This window comes from Gymnodraco acuticeps, unplaced genomic scaffold, assembly GCF_902827175.1.
Source record: "Gymnodraco acuticeps unplaced genomic scaffold, fGymAcu1.1, whole genome shotgun sequence".
In the NCBI taxonomy this organism is placed as follows: domain Eukaryota; kingdom Metazoa; phylum Chordata; class Actinopteri; order Perciformes; family Bathydraconidae; genus Gymnodraco; species Gymnodraco acuticeps.
Window position 1 is genome coordinate 5,846,812 of NW_022992351.1, and position 20,641 is coordinate 5,867,452.

Below are 20,641 nucleotides of genomic sequence, written 5' to 3' on the forward strand. Positions count from 1 at the left end.
CCACACATTTGTACCAGATGACTCCAGTGAGGACCCAATTACTAACCCTGACAGTCTCAGTATAATAATCCACTCATTAAGCGTTGTATTTATTGTACCAAATTAAAACATAATCATTTAAAAATGTGTAAACAATGCATATTTCAAAGATAAAAGCCAAAAACGACAGACATAGATTCATATAAAAACATTATTACATAGATTTACTGGAAAGTGCATTACTGCCTGCAGTAACTGGAATGACACAAACTCTCAAAGTGAGATACCTTCAATCACACAACAGGAAACCATCGTTTAGATGGAATATGTGTGGTGAGGAAAAACCCAGTCTACAGCGCCCTGACACGTTTTATTTGCAGGAAACTGAAACACTGACGTGAGCAGCGTTGTACCAATACACTTTCATTCTCAAATGAGATAAAAGGGATGTCTGGTGTGCTGCTTCAACATCAAAGATTGTTCACACAGTTTAAATACTCAAACTGAACAAGAGCCTAACCAAACAGTTGGCCTTTAAGAGCAGGGTCACGAGAAGCTGGAGATTAAGCTGTATAGATAAAAGAAGGGGATTCCCCTTTATTCATGATGTTTTCCTTAAATCTCCACCTATATTACTAGAGTTCTGCCCTAAGTTGTTACAGGCCATGACGCGGCTTTTTAAAATAGTTTAGTTGTTGTGACATGTATTTGAGGAAGCCATTTCTGCAGATTACTTTGCACTGCAACCAACCTGGAACTGATATGTACAATATCAGCTGTCAACCAAATAAAGACTCAAAAAGGCACACATTTTACACTTATCTGGAGGGCATTTGATGATGTTCAACCATTAAACACGTAGAAAACAAAACATCTGCATTACTCATTATGAGTCACTTTTGACGTCACTTCAGTTTCCTGGGGATGAACTATTGCTCCAGTTGGTGTCCTTTTTAGGAAGCACAGTTGTCTCTTATGGTTCTTGTGTTCCCAGGTGCTGAAGCCTCACGTGTCCTGCAGTGCCCCATTAAAACCATGGTCTTTGTAACTTCTGCAGACTGGGAAACATGGCTCCAGTTAAGGTTTCCACTGCAGCTTGTCCAGGTTTTCCTGCAGTAGCTGGGCACAGCCAGATAAATCCATGTAGTGCAGGGCCGAGAAGACATCATTCAGGCAGCCAGAGGAGCGCTGACTCCACAGCCTCAGCATCTGGTACTGCTTCTCCATGGAGCCCATACCCAAACCAGCCTCCAGCTCCACCCGCTCAATCTGCTGATCCACCACCGAGAGCAGACGCAAGAACTCTTTCCACCTACGCAGGGGCACCTCCTTGATGATGGCATAGAGGACGATGGCCGGCCAGTGCTCAGTTTGCTCGATTTGTTTGATAACTGGAAAGAGGATCAGAGATAATCAGAGCAGATCAAAACTCTGCTGTGGAAAAGGTCACTTGCAAGAGTGTGCTGCAAACTGCAAACCAAGACTCAAGCTAAGCTGAAGGTCATCAAGATATAAAAAAACGGTGCGGAGGCAGAAACAAGAGATCGTCCTTGCACTCACAACATTCAATATGAAAAGGTTTTATTTCTGCATTATTAGAGTGAAGCATTGATCAACTGCTTTAAAGTGTTTTAAAGAGTGAGCAATTCAAAGGGAGGGTGCCATTTATTTTCACCTCCCACAGATAACAAAGTGTCTGTGTGTTTAACATTTACACTGCCATAAAAGAAGCATTGGAAAATATATATGTGCTTTAATTAACATTTTACCCTCACTACGACTTATACACGTGCGGCTGTTGACCATTTCAAAGGGTTTAAAAGATGATGTACACGGATGCAAATCATTCATAGTTAGAGACATGCACTCACTATCTGATTTGCCATGTCCCCTAAGGTCGAACTGTTGACCCATGAGAAGAAGTGAGGGTGTCCGGTGTCCGGTTTCCCAGTTACCGCCTCCACAATGCGGGCCACAAGTTTGATCAATGATAAATGGTGTGCTAAACATGCAGAGATGAAAGGACTGCTGCTTTGAGACTGAGAACACTGCAGTTGAAGATAGCACAAAACATCGGTTATCAGATTTAGGGAAAGTGTCAAAATGACAAGTTGTGCGTAAAAGAAACGAAACCTCCTTAATGTTTTCCTCTTTCTGCAAAGTAGGTGTGAGGTGACACTTGAACCCATGTTAAATAGTTGTCTTTGCAAATACTCTTACAAAACATGTACACCTAGCAAGAGATCGATATGGATGCAGAGAAAGTTTACAAATTGTGAGAATGTACCACTTGGTGACAAGAGTTGTTGTTTTTACAATACATTGCACCAGTATGAAAAAAAACAATTTCAAAGAGCCAAATGAGACAGAGGTCTTCACATTTTGTTGTTTTGTTTGAACCAAAGGTTTGAATAGCAATAATTTTGTTTACAATGTTATATAACAGAGGAAAGCAAGACATATTTTTATTTGAGAAGTTGGAATTAGTGAATATTGGAATCATTGGAACATTAAACTACTGAAACACTTAGCTCATTAGCAAAATAGTTGCTTATATTAGCTTGACATTGTTTAGAGACAACATTTTGACTTTCAGTAATGACATACATGTAGCTTTGCGTAAAAGATTATCTTAGATCAAAGATCAAATTAATCTATCACACACAATTTCTCTTATCTTCTAGCGTAGTTCCAACTCAAAAAAGCAATTTTATAAACACTTGATTTGACTCTTTTTCAGGCGAATTTTACAAATGTTTCTTTACAAATGTTGAGAAAGTAGTTTCATACTCTCATGAAGAAAAATGCCGCTTCGATAATATGTGTATTCTATTTCTCATCACAGTACTGAAACGGATCATAACAACTCATAACTGTGTTTGCTTCCTGTGACTCTATAAACAATATTGTTAGTAGCAGTAGCAGCAGTTGTAAGATCATGAGATGACCTCTGACCTTCTTGTATAAAGGGTGAAGGGAGACTCAAGTAGAGCAGATCAATGCACTGCCAACATCTTACAGTACTTTTAATTTATTACTTTACTAAACTAAATGTTGATTGTAAAAAAATAGCTGCAGCCCCTCAAGTCTGTAAAAACATGCAGTATTTTAATTCAAGTGTATTTTATACTCAAAGGTAAAGCAAGGCAAAGCAGATGAAGTTTATTTGAATAGGACATTTAAAACACAAGGTAATGGTAAAGGCCCTTTTTTCTAAGTCCTACTAAAACGTTAGACCTCTAATTCTTGATATACTCTTTTGGGCATAGAAGGCTGGTTTGTCTTAATGTAGATGTTAAAATGTAGGCCTGAGAAAATGATTACCCTACGATTTTGGTCATGGTTTGTGGTCTTTTACGGTGGCGACTAAAGGCGATAACAGACTTGTATTGTTCTACTTTGGATCCAAAGACAATTATTTATTATATTTATGTTTAACAAACATTTTGGCACATACAAGTACTGATTTGTTTAATGCTTAAAAAAAATCTTTGAATACATCTTTGTGTCCTCTTCACAATAATGGTAAGAGGCAGAGCCTTGGGGAACTCCTCGTGATTTTAATATGCTCAGATGTGATGTTTCGGATTGACAAACGTCTGTCGGCTTTTCAACTGTGCTATTTCTAAGTGGATGTAATTTAAGAGCTTAGCAAGAGCAGTCTTTAACATGTCTGTGCTACGGTGTACCGTCAAAATCCAGATTATTAATTATTGAATAATTGATTGGGGCCGAGAAGGTAGTTTCAAAGATGTTACTTAACAGAAGAGGTCTCACCTAGGCCTGTAATTGTAATTTATTTTGAGGGGTAGCTTAAGGGCCTGTTGGGAAATGCCTGAGAGTAGAGAAATGCTTATTTTCGGAAGATGTATTGCCATGCGTTAAAAAACATTTAGTTTTAGCATGAGGGGGGTTTCAGAAACACCCCCTGAACCAGTAGACAAACAATGATCTCAAACAACACAGTAAATTGACACCACAAGATCACAACATTCTTCACAGGCTGTGATGCTGAATCTTACCTTTGTGTTCACCGTCTGGTAGGAGAGGCCTGATGTGGGCTGGATGTTCTGGTGTGGCTGCACTCTGACTGAGAGTCATCATGGGAGTTTCCTCAGATATGTGTAATGTCTTCAAAGTACAAAGAAGAACAAATAAATTCAAATTACTCCAATTCAATTCAGTCAAACCTCCTCTTTTTAATGTGAATGTGATTCTAAAAATGTTCACAGCTGATAGCTTAAGTTACATTTGACAATAAATTGTGGTCAACATGTCCACCAACAGTACCATTCTAGATCTCAATATGAACACAAAATGTATGAAACGAGCACAAACCAGTGTGTGCGGGCTGCTATCTTGATGACTCCCTTGTTCTGTTAAGAGGAAAGCAGATATTATCAGTAAGCTTCCTGCTTGTCAGTGAAGAAAGCACATTTGAAACTCGGTTATATTTTTGTGAAAAACACTTTCTGTTTAACACTGGATATACTTTTTGTGGCAATACATGTCTTCTGAAGTTGCATTATATACACATCATTCTATTAAGTAAGAATTTCTAAATGAGGTATCTTTATTTGTGTGACATCTGCTGCACATCTACAAATTACACATGTTTTAATACATTTTAACTTTTTGTTCACTGTGTGTAAATCTTCTCAGTAGATAATTATCAAACGCCCCAAAAAACGGTATATATCTGTTCACAATACCACAAGTAAAAGCCCTCCATTCAAAATGTAAAAGTAAAAGTAATTAAAAGGACAGTGGTATAAACAGAAACATATACTATTTTATACTCAGAAAGGCACATGGATGTGTTAAATTATTATATTGGATGTTCATTACAGGTGAATTGAATTGTAAGAAGCATTTCATGTGTCAATTATTTAAAAAATATTTCATTAGTTTAATATAAAACACTTAAATATTCAGTTTTGGGAAAAGTTATTCTGAAAAACATTACAATATTTTGATTAATGACCAATTAAAAAATATAATAGAATAAAACAGTGAAGTATGCCTCTGAAGCATAGTGAAGTAGAGGTAGAAGTTGCTGGACTTTTTTACTGTACAAAATTAAACACGCTAATAAATAATCCACCAGTAGTTACCGTTCAATATGGCATCTTCGACAGGGGGCACCAGGTCATTTTTCACTCTCCAGCAGAGACATTTGAATGGATTCTTAATGAAAAGCACGAACCACAGTAAGCCCAGAAACGGCACCAAAACCCCAGTGAGCAAAAGCCACTGAAATTCCTTCACTGGTGAAGACACAGAGAAACACTGTTATTTCGGACATTCTGTAGTTCTTTCTAATCAACAGGACCACTTAAACAAAGAGGAATCAATCAGGCTCTGTTTTACTTACTAAAATATCCAAAGCTAATAAAGTATGTTAGGGCATATGAGTATACAACTACAAACAATAGACCAGTTATGTTGTCATTTCACATGTTAAAGTACCACAGATATTTAGCACTAACAGGGATTCGGTGGAACTCGGTTCACACCAGGATTTGGAACGTCATTTGAAAGTGAAGTTGTAGATGCTGTTGTGGTTGCAGTTGTAGTTGAAGATTGATTTGCAATTATAGGAAATGTTTTACATATCCTCTTGCATTCTGGGAGATGCAAACACTTCTCGCTGAAAAAAAAGAAGAGACTAAATGAAGACAACAGTGGAATCTGAAAACTTATCTTATCCATACATAAAGGGATGAGTTTTATGACATCACAAAATCACCTCTTTAGGGCAGGTGTGTCAAACTCAAGGCCCGCGGGCCAAATCCGGCCCGTGACCTCATTTTATCTTGCAAAGAATATAATATACAATAGCCGTAATTGTTGAATATTTGCTTTCAATTATGTGCCCTAGACTTCTGCTTTCAGATGTTTTATTTATGGAGTTATTACCAGAACTGATCAAAATCCAAGGCAGAGTCAATAATGTATATAATACATTATTTTATATGTATTATATATATATATTTATATAGTCTTAAAGTTATAACCGGCCCTTTGAGTGCAACCATAATGCTGATGGCCATAATAGCTTTTTGCATAGTTTATAATGAAAAAAAGTCTTCAAATGTTTTTGAACACATACTTTCAAATAACATAAACGAGATAAAGCTAATTATAACAGTTGAGAAGCTGTCAGAAAAAGTTGACATTGTTGCTTGATGAAACAATAGATTATCAAAATTGTTAGAGATTCATCTTCCGTCAGTCTAATTGAATTTTTTGATTGGCTATTTGTCACATTTTTTGTTTGCGACCAAACAGACGTTTTTGTCAGGCTAGGTGACAGAAACCTTATGGAGGATGAGACACTAACAAACTCTGGTTGCAATCTTCAAAATGAATCGTCAACAGAAACTGAAAGTATTATAGGATGATAATAAAAAAAAATACGAAAATGAACTCTAAATGTATAAATATGATAGAATGTTTAATACATAGCAAGTAGCAACTAAGAAAAGTTAAAGATAAAGAGATAGTGATGATGATAACATATCTGAGAAACAATGTATTGAATGGCAGAAAATGTCAATGTGCGTAAAGGAGCCATCACTACAGTACACTGATTGTTTTTCTGATTTCTGCCCTCACTTGATATTGCAGTTCTATGAGCTATGAAAATGTCACAAAAGATCAAATCTAAACATGTCTTTTCCCACAACTGTCACATTGCAAGATATCCCACCTTTGGCAGGACTTGCACTCCCTGTTGTTGTTGGGTCCTGAAAAACACAAGATTGTGAGAGTCAAACATACTATACATTTTCCTAGGAGAGTGTTGGTTTTATATTGAATACGCCAGGATATGGATCAAAAGGGCAGATGTGAATGCTAGTTTGGGGCTTCAATTCCCTTCAGTTTCACTTACCTTTGCATCGTTTACAATTGCAATCCTTGCACAGCCTATCACTAGTAAAGGTGCATGGATTAGCTTCAAACTGATGATCTGGGGAAAAATCAAAAACCAGTGTGTCTCAATCCACAGCATTAACACATTCATGACAAAATGGATTCAGGGTTTTTCAAAGGACAATATAAACCAGAAAACAAGATTTGGGGATTATTTAGATTATTGTTTTTAACATTCAGTTTATTTCTTCGATATAATTCAACTTTTGTAATAAAGAATAACTTTAAAGACAAGATGTTATTTAACCTGGAATTAAAATAAATTTCGTTTTTTTTTATTCAACCCATATTTAACAAGGTGAGACCTGTTGAGATTGACGATTATTTTTCAAGGAAGACCTAGCCTGGACATCAACCATAGAAAACTCAGAAGAAATGCAATAACAAGTTGACATGTTAAAATAGATATGCAAAATGACAAGTACCTATCGATTTGTACTTATAAGAGATTTAAAATCAAGCAAAGGGAACAATATAATCAGTTTCGAGGTGTTTTTCAGGCTATCCTAAGTAAGAGAAGAAAAGCATATTTCTTTCCAGGTTCAGTCTGTGTGGTTGGAACAGACAATAAGACAAACTCTTATGATCTAATACTATGACTACTAAAATAGAAATGTCACTCAGCGTATGAATTCACAAAGTCTCTAATCCTAGATTTAGCCTCAACCAGCTATGTTGAATACCTTTCCTCTACTACTCAACCACAATAGATATTACATGCTAATGTTATCATATTTTCCAGTTTCAAAGTCATTTTCATCAGAATGATGTAGCAGAAATTATAATTAATCTCATAGTTAGAAGGAAAAATGTGGACTGCAACAAAAAGCATTCATTTAAATAACCAGAAAATGTCAATCAAATTAATTATCTTCGTCAAAAGCTGACACAAATATATATATCCCACAGGTGGACAGCATGTGTTTCTATGGGTCTATAATTGGGTTTGAATAAGGTACTTACATCCACAACTCTCACAAAGCCTACATTCGCCTACGGAGTTTTCTATTGCTGTGTATGTGCCATCACCACACTTTTCACATCTGTACCCTTCAGCTTTCCCTTCGCATGGACCAACTTTATGATATCCTGGGAAACAAAAGGGAAAAAAGAAAGGGGAAGAGTTCATATGCGATTATTCCTCTATAACTGTAAAAGACAAGGCCAAGGTCCTACAGCTCGCTTTTCACAACTTACCGGCTGGGCATAGTTTAAAACATGAATCTGAATTTTGGGTTTTAACCTCAGTGTAACTCTGTCCGATGAATAGGAAGATGAGTATCAGTGGGAACACCTACAAAAAAAAAAGGTTTACAGGTCTGCGTGGAAAGAAGATTCTCACAAAGGTAACTGACTTTCACGCTACTACAAACTGCCATAAATAATTACAGCTGTAGTAGAAACATGACACAATAAAATTCATCATGTTATTGCTCGGGCATCTTTTATGTTATTCTCATGAACCTTTGTATACATCATTCAGGTCTTCTTGTGTATATTCAAATATTTAACATATATATTTATATTTAAAAACACACTACCAAGGGATAGTAAACAGAACATTATCGCAGTCACTTTATCACTGCAACTATTTCATAGTGCAGCAGCTAAGCTTCCTACTGGTGTTCACAGACAACATCAAATCTTATTATTTAAATGCAAATGCAAAAGATTCAGTGGATTCAGTCGCATAAAGTAGTTATTGTTATTTGATGACAGTAAGCGGAATATCTACAGAGCCATATCGTTCAGAAAACCATCCACATGAGACTTCCCATCAACAGTACAGCCATGGTGTTTTGAATCAAAGGGTAAGAAGCAACATGTGAAGTCTGAACGCTAACTTAACACTTAAACCACACAAGAGAATACTGTATATTTCTCTCAGAGCAACATCACCTACAGTCACCTATGCTCTACCATGATTCAGTCACTGCAGTATACAAATGACAACACATATAACAATTTCCCTCACTTTAACCAACCTTCAATAAGCAGAATAGACATAATGTGTGAGGTTGGTCATTTTTAATGGTACTTGCATTACTGTAACTGTATAAATGATGATCTATAATCCACATATAGCAGCTAAATTATCAGGAAAATTATAAAAAATAAAACTTATGATTTGGATTACTTACCAAAACAAAGTTCATGTTGGTAGAGCAGAACGTCAGGAAGTTAAGCAACCAACTTTAGAGCAATGTTAGTTTCAGTCATTAAAAAAAAAAAAATTGTCATCACCATGTGAGGACACTGCTAAATTCTGGAGGATGAGGCTTTCTCACTTCAAGCCATCTTTAGATTGACTCGTAAGTTGAGTCAGATAAAGTTCTAAAGGAAGCCTGTGTATGCAGTATGTGTGTGGATGTGTGTGTGTGTGTGTGCATGTGGGTCAGAGATGTCAGTTCTCTGGTATTTTCAGAGAAGTGTTGCGAGAAACAGGAAACAATATGAGATCATGTTAACTCCCCACACACACTCAGACTGACACAACTATCAGTGGCAACGTCAATGGGCTCCTGATCGTTTCCTATGATTCACTGCACCTCTTATTATTTCAGGAACTAGTGACAAACATGAGAATCATTTCTGTGTAAGATAAAGCGTAGGCACGGAGCATATATTGGGCACAGTAGTGAAGCTCGATTTTCCTTCTGTTCATAAACAAGAAAGAACATTTAAGTTCAACTTTAAATCAAATGTAGACAGATTTCAGATCAATAAAGTGCTGTAAACTCAATCCCTGATCAGAGGGAATCAATTTAAAGTATATCAAATCAAACATGAAAGTTCAATTGACTGTAAAGCCTTTAAACACACAATACAACGTGTGGATATTTTTAGGACTATGCTTCAAAAACAGCTGTGTATGGGTGCAAGTTAACAGAAATAAAATCATAGTCTTTGTCTTATTATATATATATGTGTCTTAAAGCTTGTAAAATATAATGTATGCAAGCAATAACGTGTAACAGCAGGCTAAATGAATGACTATGGAAACTTGCACAAATATATTATTGCAGCCTCTTTTTTAACTGATGCCTAAAATAGTTGACAAAAATCTAGTTTAATTCAACCTTAAATAATATCTTCAAAAGAAAATCCTATTCATGTCATGGAACACTGAAATTGCACTGGAACTATGTCAACATCTGGGGAAAAAATGTAGTAGTACACTTGGATTGAGATGTATTAACATACAAATGAATCATATGAAACCATCCTCATAGAAGCGTGACTTTTGTTATATGGAGGTTTAGACGTAACAAATGTCCAAGCTACATTACACCTAATTATAACACTGTTATATGACTAAATTGTACTAAACACATTAAAACAACTCTGTTTCAATCCTGTTTTGGTCAATAGTTTGTATTTAAAGTATTGTTTATTTGTTTTGTATGTAATTCATTGTTGTAACATTTTATTAATGATACGTCTGGTAATATCAAGTGAAATATCAAATCAACTTTTTCTATGGAGTCATGGCTTTGACTCAGATTGGGATACAGGTGCATTTCAGTTTTAAATACTTCTACTTTTTTTCACTTACATACATTTGAGAAACATTACATTCGTGTCTTCCCTGTATTTATCTGACTGGGAGTTTTATTTATAGCAGGTCTATAATAATATAGTAAAATGTCACATACACATAATGATGAAGATGGGTTTACAGTATATGTGATGCATTTTTGATGTGATGCATGTAACGCTCTGAAATGGGCCGTTATTTTATAAATGTGTCTTTTTTATCTTGCTACAATCAATAGTCGGTAACGTAGCTTGACTTCAGTGACGTTTTGGATACAGTACTTTTCTTTGGAATGGAGTATGTACATTGTAGCGTTGCTATTTTAGGCTGTGCTACTTCCAGCCCTGCGGATGTGATCTGCTAAATCCGACCCAAACACGCGCTGAAATAACGTTATTAAAATCATGCATGCACGCTGTCCGTTAAACGTGAACAAAGTAGGTCACCGTGTTAAAATCCACAGCAACATTAGCACAATATTCCCTTCTGTGTGTGTACTGTACGGAGCTCGCAGCAGCAGCACCCAGAAGTGAACAAAGCGACCCGGAAGCGGTGGTCCGACTGGAGGCAGGCAGAAAGAAGCTTTTATATTATAGCTGTACTCGCAAGACAATATCTGCAATCTGGACACAAGGTAATTGTGCATGTGTTTTTCGTGTATTCGCTGCTGTGCATTTATCTCATAACCGATAGCCTCCTAAATGCGTGCATTTTGCACACATCGCAATTGCTGTCCTTTGATTCGTCCAAAAGTTGCAGAATGTGAAAAAAGCAGCCCTAAAAGTGAAATTTGGTTAGGATGGCACAGCGTCTTTCGGGAGGAAGGGCATTGTGCGCCGGTTACATTTTGACCTTAACGCGGTGCTACGGTTGTTTTTAATCGATGTGCTGTTTGGGTCGAGCTGCATCTTGCCCGTTTCCGTGCTGTTTTTGCAGGGCATGGTTGTTGTAGGAAGTGTCAGGTTTTTTTTAGGAGGTGGGGAGGCCGGGCTATTCAAACCTGCAATTCGCCGTAAACAATCATTCATGCCTTTGACATGATAAACACACCTTTGTGTCCGCCTCGCCTCGCTTATTCCCCCCAACAAACTCCTCGCGATCAGATGTTCACGATCCTAAATTTTTGGGGTCTGCAGAATATGGCGTCCCGCCTTATAAAAATAAGGCTGCCATTTTTGTTTCTCTTTTGTCTGGAAATGTTTAAAGAAAACTGTCTGAGAATGTCTAAATCGCACCGGGAGGGTCGAACGGCAAAAAACCCTAGTTCTGTCCGAGGGCCGAGATGCTTTCAGGCTGCAGCCATGTCCCAAAAGTCAAAGAATGCTAAGTTGTTTCTTTAAAACATTGCGTTTATCTGCACATTTAAAGCGACGTTCACTTATTTTTAGGATTCCCCTCTCTGACAAAAGGAATAGAAGGGCAAAATGTCCAAGCTAATCGGCTAGGATGTTTCACACACACCGCTGTCTCTTTAAGTGACTTCATATTTCTAGGTGGCATTTTGATGTTTGACCTGTGTAAACTTAAAGGTGAAAGTCTCGCACTGTAGGCCTAATTTACACACCGAGTTATTTACACAAATGTATCATAGTAACTTCCCACACTGTTATAATAAGTTTATAAATGAACATGGCTATATTAGGATTTTCTTTTTAATAAATGCACTATCTTTAATGTCAAAACAGTTCCTTAACATCTGTTATAATCTATGAAATGACATGTTTGTCAAAGAAGTGTACACTTAAGGTGGATTTATTACATTGAGCACTTTTCAAAGTCTCAAGGTCCTCCTCTGGGAATAAAGTTTGATCTTCTTAACTGTTGAGGGAGACTATGAGATGTCATGTCAGTAAAATAAAGAAACATCTAATTAGTGAACATTGAATTAAGACATTTATTTGTAGATTTATTTTCAAACTATAATTTGTTTTATAAAATATGTAAAATTGTCTTATGTTTTCACTTATAAAGTCTTTATTCAATGTATTTTTTACCAAATTATTTGATTTATTTAAGTTCTAAAAGTTCACAAAACCCATAGCTTACATAACAATTACAGCTGTGTGTTACCCACCCCACCCCTATGACTAAAATACATTTGATTAATTTCAGGATGGCGGAGCCTCGATTTAACAACCCGTATTTCTGGCCGCCACCTCCATCCATGCCTGGCCAGGTAAGTCCATTCACATTTGTAAAAACTACAACATTTCAACCTTCAACTGCAAACTGTTTCCATGTGTGAATGTTTTATCAGCCTTTCAGTGAAACACATTCTTAAAGTAAGGATCTGTCATCGTTTGTTTAACTTGTAGATATAAAAACAATAATTGAGCATGTACTATGGGCTACTGGTCAGTGTTTCCTAACCCCCGGATGTGTTTTTCGGGCTATGAATGACTTTCACACACGGTGGTTGTTCTATTGAGCATGACCCTTTAACCCTTTCAGCTGGATAACATGGTGCTCATTAACAAGATCAAGGAGCAACTGATGGCCGAGAAGATCAGACCCTTGCACCTGCCTCCTACCTCCAGCCCTTCCCAGCAGTCTCTGCTGCTGCAAAGCTCGTCCATGGATGGCAGCGCTCAGCACATCATGTCACTGCAGAAGCCCCAGCAGGTGCCGGGCCACCACTCGCAGCAGCAGGGCTCCGGACAGCCGGACATCGCTCTGCATGCTCGCCCTACCTCCAGCTCCGGACAAGGTACAGTCTTTACTCTGCTGTTATTAGGACGGTTACTTTCCAATTGTGTCACGGCCCGTCCACACAGCAGCTTTGAACAAATCTTGAAAATCTTGGAGCTGGGCGTGTCTGACAGCTTGGGGATTTTTTGCGAGCAACACGACCAACAACCAATCACATGAATCTCCCGCCCCCGACATACAAAGCAAAAAAAAACGGGGATTTTATGCGAGCAATATATATAAACTCCTCAAACAGGCGAAAACCTACCAGTTTCACCCACTGTCTCTGGCACCTCCCTCCATGCCTGGTTCCTCCGGTTTGTATCCCGGTAAATAGTCTGGTCGTAAAGAACCGGGTGATTTGCTACCGTAATTTCTCGTTTGGAATATGAGGAAATGAACTGCGGTCTGGCTCTCCCTGCTTACACGCGGTTTGATTGGCTAGAGCTTCTACTGTCAGATTTGCATAAACGGGTTTGATTGGCTGACGCTTCCAGCTCAGCTTTAAAAGTTGAACATTGCTCAACTTTTGAATCCTGAACATCCTGGAAATCCTGGAAATCTTCGCTTCGCTCCCCCACAATGCAGTTCGGCGACAAGCGAGGAAAAGTGACGTCATCCCCATTCAAAGTCAATGGGCAGAGAAGCGTTGGAAGCGTTGGAAGAATCGTCTAAAGCTGCTGTGTGGACGGGCTGTTAGAATAAGTAACATAAACTGGCAAGCGTGAAAGTTGTCATGGTCAGATTTTCTGTCTTCTTTATGTTATTCTTGATCATACATTTTTGTTTTGAAAAAAATTATATGTTTGGGTCACGTATGGAAAAGTCCATGTAATGCTGGTTGTATCAAGACAGCATTATATCGTACATCATTTTGGAATAATTGCTGTTATGTGACTATATTGGCCCAGGTATTAAAAAATGTCAAACCATACGGCCTGTGGTTTATTATTATTTATGAAATAATTTAGCATAAGGACCTCAGATTTTGCGTTGTTGACAATCTCTATTAGACAATTATTGTTCACTTCCCATTGTGTTGTATCTGCAGACCTTTATACAGTGTGTTGATCATGTCTGTCTATATCAAGAAACAATTGACTTTGGACCGATTAAAATGCCTTCACCTGACATCTTCCAGATGGCAATATGGACGACAAGTCAGGGGTGAAGGCCAAAGGATTGTGGGAGGACTGGCACATGAGGCAGCTCACCGAGCAACAGCTCCGGCTCAACCATCGCTCAGGTACTGCAGTCAGGTGGTCTCTGTGGTCTGTTGACAATAGGAAGTAACATCAGTATCTGCTGTCGAAGAATCAAACAGCAGCGTGTTCTGTCATTCTGTGAAAGGATACTCACATGTTGCTGGTAAATTACAATAGACTTACCATAAATAAGACGTAAAGTACGTTTACTGAACTAACATTAAGAGTGCATTAGATAGTCAGCATACATAAATGGTGAGATATTTTTGATTGTGTCTTTAGTTTGTTAGAATAAAGGTGTGCAAACTCTCAAATAAGACTATTTATTAAATGGTTCCTGAGGTTTGAAGTGGGAAGATAAACACATAGTTTGTATCTCCAGCAGGCTGAGCATTGGCAATACTAAAAAATACAATTAAATACAAAAAATATATACCCATACATTTCAGGAAAACATACCATTAAACAGTATAACCATCAGTGAGTTTATGAGAATTAAAACAATTTAACTAGAACATATCTCATTTGGAATGAATGGCAGGTGGATGGATAATATTGTTATCATGTTAAACCGCCATACCAGTGGTTTTGCAAGTTGTAGCACATTTATTACAAACCATCATGCATTCTTGAATGAAGTATAACTACTGATGCATTAATGTATTCTACAAATAAGAAAATAAGAATGTTGTTATTTAATATATTTATTGCGGTATAGCTGGTGAATTTCAGCAGGGTTCAATCAAGTTTATCATAGCCTATAAAAATACAATCAATTAATTTAGTTTATCTTTTCTATTATTAATCTTTAAAGTAACTAAAGCTGTCAAATGCTTCGTGCATCACTGTGGAAACAAATGGAAACCAATAGCTCTTAGCTGCACATTAAAAAATTCAAATTGTTGCTTGCTTTCAAATGTCGTTAAAAATGTAGGTGTGATCTAAAATGTTTATCTGAACAGCCAAATGTAGTGTGTTGCTAGGTGTTAAAACAGTTGTGGTTTCCATTTCCACAGGCCTGGCTCCATTATCCAGACAAGACAGCCACAACATCTCCGAGGCTCTGACCCCCACGACCCCTACCTCCAGCAACCAGAACCGCCTGGGTGGCTCCCCGTCGATCAACATCATCTCAGGGCTGGCTAGCGGTCCTGGCATGGAGCACATGAAGATAGGCGGCCTGGCTTGTCTGTTGGGCCCCCCACCCAAAACACCCCGGGGACGGAAGAAGATCAAAGCTGAAAATGCGACTGGTCCCCTGCTGGTGGTGCCCTACCCCATCCTCGCCGACCAAGGCTGTTTCACCATAGCGCCCAAAGAGGGAAAAATCTACAGGTAGGGCACAGGAAGTTGCTGCTGTTGTCTTTACGGTTTTACTGCATTACAGGGAGGAGGATATTTTCTTTCAGCACTGGCCTTTTAAAGCAAATTGCCAAATTGAATTGTGGTCGACAAAAGATCAATAGACATTTGCTTGAGACAAGTTTGGTCCTAAGTCAAATGTAGGTGATTGGGATGTGCTCCTCTGAGACATCATAACAAAACTATCTTTAACCTGATTGGATGAATGTTTCCCTCAGTGGGCTGTAAACTGATCTTGAATATGCTATACTTGCTTACTATGATAGGGACAAAGTGCTAGTTTGGATTTCAATGATGATTCAGAATTGGTCATATTTTGCTTTTAATGTCTAGAAAAGGACTAAAGTGGTCTTGGTGTTGAAACAGCAGTGGTTTAATACATCAAAACATTAATGTTCTTACTCTTTGAACCTCTATTTCTATACGATGTTGACTAAATTAACCTGATCTGATCACGTTTCATGTGTCCTTGTTTCATCCCCAAGATGCAAAATATGCCCGCTCACCTTCCTCACCAAGTCGGATATGCAGATTCACTCCAAGACCCACACGGAGGCTAAACCTCACAAGTGTCCCCACTGCTCCAAGACGTTCGCCAACGCCTCTTACCTGTCCCAGCACCTGCGCATCCACCTGGGCATCAAACCGTACCACTGCTCCTACTGCGAGAACTCCTTCCGTCAGCTGTCACACCTGCAGCAGCACACCAGGTCGGTGCTTCTGTGAACACAAAGCAGCAGAGGTCAAGCTAGTGTGAGGGAAAGTAATAGCCGTTTAGCAGCTACCGCTAACTTACTATGCTACACTCAGATACTATTCTACAACAGCATTTTGAAGTGGGTATTTTCTTGTGTTTTCACACTTCTTTTTATTTCTGTGGCTCTGGTTTTCTCTTACGGAGTATGAGATGTTTTAAAGGTCTCCTATCATGCAAAAAGCACTTTTGTATGTCTTTTATACATAAATATGTGTCCCCGGTGTGTCAGGTAACTCACAAAGCTCCAGAAAATAAAACCCTCTCTCTTTTCCTCCGTACCCAAATCTCTAAGAAACGTCGCTATCAGAAACAATGCGCTACGTGTTTTGGAAGTAATATGGTGTTTGTTTACATTAGCAACCATCGCTAACACTCAGAGCTCACCTGTACAGAAGAGAGTATGTGTAAAAAAGCAGGAAATAAAAAAAGGAACTCACCTTGTAGTAAACAGTTTGGTATTTTGAGCAAAACACATCATAGACATGTTTTTAATATATTTGTATATATCTGAGAAACATAACATATGCCTAAAAATAGCATGATGGGAGATCTTTGAGTCGTGCCTTGGGATTTATAGAGTCTGTTGTGAAAGTCATTACAAATCTAAAATGTCTTCTTCTGCCACAGAATCCACACTGGCGATAGGCCTTATAAATGTGCTCACCCCGGATGTGAAAAGGCTTTTACCCAGCTGTCTAACCTCCAGGTCAGTACATGGTCACACAGTTGATAATACAACAAGTAGAAAGATGTTATAATTAACAGATTTTCTCTGTTTCCTCCCCAACAGTCTCACCAGAGGCAGCACAATAAAGACAAGCCGTATAAATGTCCTAACTGCTACCGTGCCTACTCAGACTCAGCATCGTTGCAGATCCATTTGTCAGCGCACGCCATCAAAAACGCTAAGGCCTACTGCTGTAGCATGTGTGGCCGGGCATACACCTCAGTGAGTAGACCACATGGTATCAGTTTGTTGATTTGATGTATGTCAGGGTATTCCAGTTGTGGCCTTCTGTCTAACTCTATATCAACTGAGGAGATGATGGCCTTTGATAACACTCCGCCTGACTTCGCCTGAAACTAGCTGCGTTTCCTGTTTGTCATAGTTAGCACTTCAACTTGTTGTTACTCAAAAAATCCGGCTAAATGCCAACAACGTGCTAGACCTAGCTTCTAAAATGATAAATGTTGCCTGTTTTCATCTTTTAGTAAGTCATATTAGTATCTGTGGGTTTAAAAAAAAAAAGCTTTTGCTTATGCTCCTTACAGAGAGTGCTTCTCAACCATGTTACATTTATGTAGGACAGGTTTAATTTCAAACAAAACATAATAAAAGCTTATTTCGCCAATTCTAATGTGTTTACTTTAGCTCTCTCCAAGGTAGAAGTGTGCTACAGTTTGGACATCTTGATTTATTTACTGAGTGATGCGTTAGACTATAATATGTCAAATGTCATTTACAGATGAAATGTTTGTACAATGCACTGTAACCTTTTCTCCGGGAGGCTTAAAGACATTTCTATAGGTTTAGAATCCTGATTCTGAGAATCGAAAAGGTTTAAAGTCCAGATTCTGGGAATCAAAAATAGGTTAAAAGCCCTCGATCCTCGTTGTCTAAAAGAAATGTGTTTAAAATCCTAGATTCAGGGAATCTAAAAAAGAAAAGGACGTTTCTGGGAAATGTAAAAAGGTCTCGGGAGGCTTTGATAGACAGGTTTATTCATGTATTACGTGTTTTTTTATTATCTTTGCTTTTTAATGACTGTTTTTAAATGTCATTTTATAACGTGTTTCTGCTGCACTATTTCTTAATGCTCTTAATGTCTTGTATTTTTGTAAAGCACTTTGAAATGCCTTCCGTTGAAAGGTGCTATATAAATAAACTTGCCCTGCCTAAGCAAAAATGTTTATTTTCATTAATGTCATTGACTTAACTTGGTGTGTTTTCTTGTGTTTTGTAGGAGACCTACCTTATGAAGCACATGTCCAAACACACGGTGGTGGAGCACCTAGTGAGCCACCAGTCGCCTCAGAGGACCGACTCCCCCAACATCCCCATCCGCATCTCCCTCATCTGAGCCCCCCCGCTCGGCAGCAGGTCGGATTCAAAGTCTATGTTAGGCTGGAGCTTATGAGGCCATGCACCCACAGCCATCTACATAAGGCTTACATTAGCATTATGACAGCTGACATAAGCATTCAGTGCTAGATTCAGTAAACAGACTGCCTCCATGATCCATCTCGACACAGGCTGTCTGTCAAAAATGAGCACAGCGTTATTTTGTGAATGTATAAAAAAAAATACAGCTAGAAGTTGTCCGGAGGATCGAGAGGCAAAGAATGTCTTGCGTCAGATTTAATAAGCACTTTCGTAAGCGTCATGTAAACTGCCGGATGCATTGGCCATCAGAAATGTTTTAGTTTTAGGTTCCTTTACTTTTCTTTTTTCCTCTTCCATGAAATGGGTTTCCAAAATGTGCCAGATGATATTTGCCCTTTATAGAGAATTGAGAGAATAGAAAAACATGTTTGCTGGGTGTATTCTGGAGACATCCAAAGATAATCTTAAAGCACTTTTAGGCCTTGTGGTTTTTGCTCAAATTGTATCAATCTTGTTTGGATGGAAAATGCCAAAGGGCATTACTTGTGGCAGCTAAGAGCACTGACTGTGTATAAAATACAGTCTTTTTTTTTACTTTCTTTGTTTTTTACTTATTTGTGCAAGTACACATTTACAGGGTCATCTAAATTTGAGGAAGGCAATCGGTAGATGACAATTATAACATTTAATGATTGTATTAAGAAGTTGCATTATTGACTTGGCGAGGCAAAAAGTAGAGCAACATGGAAGGGAAGAAGGATGAATGTTTTTTTTAAATTCCAAAACCTTTCACTCCATATTCATCTTTACGGCACCTTTATGATCATATAACGTATGATCAAACACTGCTTTTAAATTGTGTTTTCCTCGCGTCCAGTTAACTAGTGCCATATATGAACCTTGTTGAGGTTTTAAGAGAAAGCTATTCTTGTTATAGTGTGTCTGCTTTCTCTACTCCGTTAAGCTTTGACTATTATTTTTGTAGTTTTAAAAAGGTTGAATAAATTGCACATGTACCAGTGCCAGCTCTACTTTTAAACCCTCTTCAGGTGAAATCAAATTTTACTTGAGTGGTCAATTTTAAAACCCAAACATTGGACCAAAATGTGAAGTTATTGTACAGCTACTCTAACCCAGTTACATCCTTTTTTTTTTTTAATCTTAAATAAGCTTTACCCATTTGGAATGAACTGCAGTATAAGTCATATTCCATAGGCCTATGTTATGAGTTCATGTGGAGCTGATGCTTCTCCTTTTGAGGTTATTTTCTCCTTTAGTATTCTTTTTATTGTACACAGTATTGTTTGCTGTATTTTTACTGTAACTTTAACCTCTGGACGGTACTAATAGAGTACCCTGTATTCTTCAGGGCACTGCAGAAAAAGGTGCTACAGCTAGATGTTACGTCTGACATGGAACTGAGAATAATGTAAAATACATATACAGTATATAGTATGTTTTCAAAAGAATAAAAACGTATTACTCAAGCCACTGGCCTGAAAACAGACATTTACGCCAACAACAGACCCTGCCTCTTCAACTTACTCTCTCTTTTGAGATAATGGGAAAATGTACATGTTGCTGTACTGTAAAACATGTTACTCATTTATAGTACCTATTTTTTAGTTTTCATAATCATGCTCTTGTTTGGGTTTTGTAAAAGTTTATGTATTAACTGTAATTATTTTAGTCTACCCATATGTTATTAATATTCATGTTTTATATCAGTTATTTACATGTAAGCCTTAACTGTTTTATCATCCCATTGCCATTACTCTGTATTGTGTTCTGCAGTATTCAGTCGTGTAAGCATTTTCATTTTTTTCCTTCCGCATGGAGTTCCTGAGCTGTAACCTGTATGATAACTGTTTAACCCATGTTCTCTATGAAAAGATATTGCGTAGATTTATTACACTTTTTCCTGTCTTGCATTGTGGTTTCATATACAGTTTCTAGACAACTAAATATGCACAGCCAAGATTGAGGAGTTAAACTAAGGTTATCAATGTTTAAAAAAGGAAAAAAAGCTTTGTATCTTTACCTTGTTTAATAAACAGACTGTTATAAATTCA

The 20,641-nt window shown here is 37.8% G+C and overlaps 2 protein-coding genes across 2 annotated transcripts; one reads left to right on the forward strand and one right to left on the reverse strand.

Annotated features, from left to right (window-relative positions):
- Positions 1-1,056: 1,056 nt before the first annotated feature.
- si:ch211-112c15.8 (tumor necrosis factor receptor superfamily member 1A) lies at positions 1,057-12,913 on the reverse strand. Its single transcript, XM_034209090.1, has 10 exons — positions 9,057-12,913; positions 8,113-8,209; positions 7,879-8,004; positions 6,875-6,952; positions 6,692-6,728; positions 5,469-5,629; positions 5,094-5,246; positions 4,318-4,355; positions 4,002-4,110; positions 1,057-1,370 (listed from the first exon to the last, which is right to left on the reverse strand). Exons 1-10 carry the CDS (start codon positions 9,069-9,071, stop codon positions 1,057-1,059), a joined length of 1,128 nt encoding a protein of 375 aa, XP_034064981.1. The 5' UTR covers positions 9,072-12,913.
- znf362b (zinc finger protein 362b) lies at positions 10,777-20,641 on the forward strand. The gene is given in 11 exon segments (XM_034209089.1): positions 10,777-10,944; positions 10,946-11,051; positions 11,054-11,087; positions 12,566-12,629; positions 12,905-13,160; positions 14,283-14,387; positions 15,363-15,681; positions 16,194-16,418; positions 17,093-17,171; positions 17,256-17,414; positions 18,430-20,641. Coding segments are annotated over 11 exon segments (1,551 nt in total). The 5' UTR covers positions 10,777-10,857; the 3' UTR covers positions 18,547-20,641.